The following is a 6,000-nucleotide window of genomic DNA, read 5'->3' on the forward strand; positions in this document are numbered from 1 at the left end:
CTTTTTAAATTTATATTTAGTTTATACGTGTCGTACCTCGCAGCAGATGGAGGTGGTGGCTCAGCTATTAGATTAAACGATCTAGGGTTTAATATGGCAGGGCAGAGAAGGCGTAGAAATATAAATCCGCTGACAACCCGAGTTCTGACTAGTCTTTCGTGTGGCCACTTAGCAACAACTGCTCGTTGTAAGCATCCGCAAATGTATCTGAGAGTTCTCGGACAAGCGTCGGGGCTTGTAAAGATACTTAATGTAACTTCATCCAATACCTAAAACGAAAAAATATTACGCAATAATATTTTTACTAATACTTCGCATAAATTAGCATGTAACGCTGCAAAAGAAACTATGTACTTGTAATAAAAATTCCGCATTATTGCACGCATCTTCCGGGGAATCCATTTTCGTTGGATTCAGTTCGCAACTCTGTTTACTTTCAATTAGTTTCACGATCGTATCACGCAAAGCAGCCTTTAAAAACGAAGTACAAACAGATTTCATATATAAATCCATTAAAGTGGTAGTAAGACTGGCAGCTCTGAACAGAGTTGGTGTTTCATCTTCTTTCTCAACCTAATTGAAATACATTTTGTAATTTCGTATGTTTAATAATATTTTTTGCTTGTATACCAAATATACAAATAACTCACTTCAGCTTGATTCAATGATCGCAGGAGTTCCGCCTCTTTTCTTTCATGCCTAAACAAATCAATAATGTGAAAATCGATATATTCTTAATCATCACGCGTAAAAATAAACCACTAATGCAGTAAAAACACTACCAAAATGTAGTACTACTCATACCAGCAGTGACACTACTACATTTGTACAGTATTTCCTACTACAGGAGTGTTTTCATTGCACTAACAGTTAATTTTTACTATACGCGCGATCGTACCCTTAATTTATTGATATTTTAGGATAATTTGTACCTAAAGATTCTGAGAAGACTATTTGCCAAAGGTACTCTATCTAAGTGGCATACGTCCGCTAATGCCTTAACAACATGCAGTTCAGGATCTAATAATAATTGCTGAAGAGGGCTGTATTCCTCAGGAGGCATAGCTAAATCGTGTCTGTATCTGTAATATACATAAACATATTTTTACTAATATACAAGACTTTTACAATAAGAAATATATATAACTGAAATTTTTTTTTATTATCTTATATGTGAGCGAATATTCTTAATCTTTACCGTATGCGTAAACGCAATGCGCCCCATTCACCAATTGGTGTCACTCCCGATAATGGATACCATTCGTCCATTTCTTCTCCATTAGTCAAACTCGCCAATTCAACTGTTAGATCAGCAACCTCCGTGTCCTTGCTGCGCTTGCCCTTGTTGTACAAAGTGAGCGAGAAGGACATGACATCTGGCGGTACATCCCTGCCACATTAATTATTAGGCAAATTAATAATTATTATTATCAGCAAGAAGATTTATGTTACCCAGCGGCTAGTTCACGTAAGATTCACATACGTACTCTAGAATGAATTCCTCATCCCAGAGCGGATGCAATCCCGTTTTAACCTTCGTGCGAGCGACTTTAACATTATTTAGGGCCACTATGATAAACGGACTCGGAACTAGCTTGTACGGAAGCCTATGTGCGTCTAAGATATGCAGATGCAATGAACGTAATTCACGGAGGCGGGCGACTTTCGGAGCACGGGTGAGTTGTGATACACATAATGGTTTTAAGGCATTAATCCAGTCTAATGCGTTCTCGGAATTCGGGGCAGCCAGATAAGTTATTGTGGCCAGACACGGTAAAGCACGTTCAACTAATTGGAAACAATGAGGCCTATCAAACACACTTTCGTGGACCTAAAAGAACATTTCGATAACTCATCCCGCGTTAACTCTAAGATGTTATTTGTTTCATTTGTTTTATAAGACATGGCACATGTAAATCATGCATGTTATTACAATTGCTCTTATTAAATCTTTCATAAAAATCTTAGATTTTGATGTGTTAATGCTCACATATGTCGTTCAATGTTTCGATATGCATTTCTCACCTGATATAAGTAAGCACAGCTTAAGTCAATGAGACCTTTTGGCTTGGTCCTCTTAGGATTGTCGTATAGATAGAGATGCGTATCGGTAGCATCCACCAATAAAACAAAGTATAACGCTTTCCACTTTTTATTTTTCTCCGATTTCTTTTCCAAATATCCCTGCATTTTAATCCCTTTGTTTTTCTTCGCTCCCGATTGCTCTCGACATTCCCTCAGAGTCGCATATATTTTCTCAGCATGCTGAACCTCCCTATTTACTCTAACGCTACCATCAGGTTCGGTTACCATTGCTTGAACCAAAGTATGTCCCTCCACAATTTGTTCTTTTCGATATCTGCGATATAACGATATGGCAAGATAAAGTAAGACTATCAAAAAATATTATTTTTCGCGGAAAATTAAAATAGCAAAAATATACCTGTTAATTACAGCGTCAAGGCATTCAAACGTTCTACCCCCCATGAGATAGCGTACCCCTTTTTTCTCGATTCTAAATCTCTGTATTTGGTTGTTTATGTGGAAGAAAAGTGAGTAATCTCCCGGACTGTTGTCCGATGGTCTGACCTGTGGAGTAAAATTATAAAAATATGTTGAGTGCAGAAAAATAAAATCAAAGAACAAAACACGTGTATATAAATAAAAATAATTAAGATTAAAAAAATATAAAATAATAAAAAATCTAATAAAATGGTATCATTTAGAGTATAAGGCTCCGTTTCACAATTCTCGATTTAATCGACATTCAACTCGCTTTATCTCTGTCTAATCTACGAATTAGAAAGAGATAAACAGTAAGTAAAACCGAGATTACAGTTAATTACATTAGTTTGCTTACATTTGTGGAACCGAGCCTAAGAGAATAATAATTTTCTTACTAGGAAACTTCCAGGTCCTGCTTTTACTAGCATGTCAACTGCTTCGCTTTTGGTGACATTAGGATGAAACCAGGAAAATACCGTGTTGGGATCTATGGAATCATCAAGGTCTTCCACTAATTCCCGAAATATTAAACCCTGTTCGCCAGTTCTGTGGGCAGTGACCCACAACCATCCGTCGCCCATGTCATTGTGCACAAAAAATATATCCCCTTTTTGAAAGCTTAGTTCGTCAGTATCCGGCATCTTCGTGTATGGCAATATCGCAACGATCCGTTTCTTATCGTTTACTGGCTCCGGTGGTGGCGTTGGATGTATAAGTCTTTCTCTCTTTAGGAGATCCGAGCAATGAGTATAATACGCCACAAGATCTGAGAGACTGTTAAATTGACGACCGCCTACAACGTGGTTTCAGATTAACAGTTATATATATCTAAAATAATTTTTTGCAAAATAAAAAGTTTCATCCGTACTACTTGATCTGTATATTGCGAATCATCTTTTGCAAATATGTCAATTGAAAGTTTTATCTCAAAAGTTAGTATTTTTAAAATAAATATTATATATTTAAACTTTTTAAAATAAAATATATATTAAAATATCTTGAATAATATATATCAATTACAGTTATATGCGTTTGAGATATCTTATGAAGATATTATATTATGATAAGTATGATAAGAAATTCTTAAATTGTATATCTCAGTTTCCTACCAATGTAATAATCTCCACAAACAGCTGTAATTCGAAAATGATTTATTCCAGTCCTTCCCAAGTAGGACAAGACATAGCTTCCAGGTTTCCTATCGCTTTCACGAACCAAGTAACTACCCATTTTGCTCGCATCCCACAGTCTTTCCTCCGCTGTAAATCTATCTAATCGACCGTGATACCACCTGCAAAAGGTCACGCGCATCTATTTTAATCTCGATTTTTTAATAAAATAATGGCTCGCACGCCTTGCATTTACGTCCAACCCTAACTCATAAGTTATTACACGTTTATGAAAAATTAACGGAAATTATATTCAAGTCTCACTGATTCTCCGGTGGTGCCGTTAACAAAGTGGCATTCGCGCCATCGGGCTCTTCCGTATCTTGTATATCGTCCGGTATATTTTCGAGAAAGGGATCAAATTCGTTTTCCGCGTTCAATGATTCGTTTTGACCACCATCCTCACTTCCTGTACTAGGAGATCCACCTTTGCTGCTATGATCCATCTAAAAGTGCAACGAGACAAACTTACCGTTTACCTAGTGTTTGATTTCTTTTTACATGTACAAAAGGTGTACATAATCGTAAATATTTAATTTTTAATAGGTTTATTATTTTTTAATTTTTCTCTGTTTTCTCACAATATAATCTCTTTTGTTCTATACATTTTTAATTATCACTTAAGATCAAGACTAAGATCAAGTCTTATTAATTAATTTTTAAGAAAATTCTCTAGGTTTGCTTTAAAGTGTGTGTGTGTGTGTGTGTGTGTGTGTGTGTGTGTATTTAAGACATGCCATATCTTTAATTTGTTTCCCCTGTAATTTTTATTTTATGTAGCCTTAAATAAGATAATCCATCAGGACTTTTAAAGATTAAGACTTTTAAAATATCTTTTATAACCGCAATTTTAAAACAAAATAGATATTAATAACAGACATACAATGACTTAAATTACCACATTATCACATGCATCGCAAACGATTCTAAAGATTCATGCAAGACAAATTAAAATTCATTTTTAAAGAATATGGATACCAAAGTTTCTATGTACAGCTTTTTAATCAGTGTGATTAAAAGAGAAAATTTTGAATTTTCAAATAAGACATGAATTACCTTGGTAGCGTAAAGAAAAAAATTGTAACACAAAAGCGAACCCATAATCGTGTGCTATCATTCCCAAGTAGCTGTCGACAATCTGATTTATTTCGTTGTCGAGCAATTATTAAGTAACTTCATTGTCGAGCGGTATCGCTTACATTCCAACGTAACAAATTATTTCAAAACGAGAGTTTCGATAGGCGATAGAACGGAGGGGAAGAGATAAAGCCCCGGTGTTTCCTCACGAAAATACAGTCGCGCGACAACGCAAGGGAAACGAAATTATAAAATGAAGAGGCGCCGAGGAAATCGCGTCGCGCCTTCCGCGGCTCCGTTCGTCAGGAGAAAGACATCGAGCCGCGAGTAACGCTCCTCTTTCGCGTTGCACAAGCACGCAAGCACGTACATACCTTGGCATTGTTGGACACGCTGGGTCCGCCGCGCACGAACTCCGCCATCCCGTCAGATACGCGTGCACGGCTCTCGCGTGCACGCGACTATGGAGCACTCGGGCCGATCAGCCGAACGGCCGGAACGGCATATAATGTCGTCCCCGCCGGGATGTCCGTCCGCGTCGCGATCGTATTTACAAATACGATTACTAAGGCAGGCGCTCTCGGTGTCAGTATAAAATGTATTGACGTTTCCCGGCAGCCATTTTACAATCCGCACGCGCCGATCGTGATACGCGCGCGCGAGCGATGGGCCACCCTGGAGAGCGAGAAATTGTATCGATAAACCCGCGAACAGCGGCACTTCAGTGAACTCTCATCTCATCCGGGATGATGTTAATAAGGCCGAGAGTGATGTTGTCGATGGAGTAAACCCGAATTTCAAACTTTGCAGCTTCGAAGTGCGATAAAATCAAGTGGACTTGGAGATACCTAGCGTGAATAAAAATACACTGGTTTTTGATAAAACAAATTTAAAAATGAACATTTTTCAAAGAAAAAAAGATACTATCTAATAAATATTAATTAATTTTACTAATATAAGATCAGTAATGTAATGAAATTATAAAATGATTGTTCCAAAATTCTTGAAATTATCATCCCATTTCAAACGATCTATATAATTCGCATCAGAAATTTCACGACACAATTCCATTTTTAATTTTACGTGCCGTGTAACAAAAATATTTAAAGAATTAGAAAAAATAAATGCATACGTAAAATATATATATTAAAATACAAAGTCTGACAAAATTAATTATAAATCGACAGCAACCTTAAGAACCTTAAGAATGTCATCTTTTAATAAATAGAATGTAGATCGGAAGAGCACA

General features: G+C 36.7%; 1 protein-coding gene across 1 annotated transcript in view; it reads right to left on the reverse strand.

The window, feature by feature from the left end:
- LOC105456097 (ras GTPase-activating protein 1) overlaps window positions 1-6,000 on the reverse strand; it is a 54,205-nt gene that overhangs the window by 996 nt on the left and 47,209 nt on the right. The window contains exons 2-13 of the mRNA XM_011699934.1: window positions 5,126-5,599; window positions 3,939-4,120; window positions 3,615-3,796; window positions 2,901-3,298; window positions 2,444-2,589; window positions 2,026-2,359; window positions 1,488-1,831; window positions 1,199-1,390; window positions 933-1,082; window positions 651-699; window positions 355-573; window positions 37-269 (exon numbers count right to left, since the gene is read on the reverse strand). Of these exons, the coding sequence (XP_011698236.1) occupies window positions 37-269; window positions 355-573; window positions 651-699; window positions 933-1,082; window positions 1,199-1,390; window positions 1,488-1,831; window positions 2,026-2,359; window positions 2,444-2,589; window positions 2,901-3,298; window positions 3,615-3,796; window positions 3,939-4,120; window positions 5,126-5,173 (2,477 nt within the window). The 5' untranslated portion in view covers window positions 5,174-5,599. The remainder of the gene's footprint in view (window positions 1-36; window positions 270-354; window positions 574-650; window positions 700-932; window positions 1,083-1,198; window positions 1,391-1,487; window positions 1,832-2,025; window positions 2,360-2,443; window positions 2,590-2,900; window positions 3,299-3,614; window positions 3,797-3,938; window positions 4,121-5,125; window positions 5,600-6,000) is intronic.

Source organism: Wasmannia auropunctata, unplaced genomic scaffold, assembly GCF_000956235.1.
Source record: "Wasmannia auropunctata unplaced genomic scaffold, wasmannia.A_1.0 LD336116.1, whole genome shotgun sequence".
NCBI lineage: Eukaryota > Metazoa > Arthropoda > Insecta > Hymenoptera > Formicidae > Wasmannia > Wasmannia auropunctata.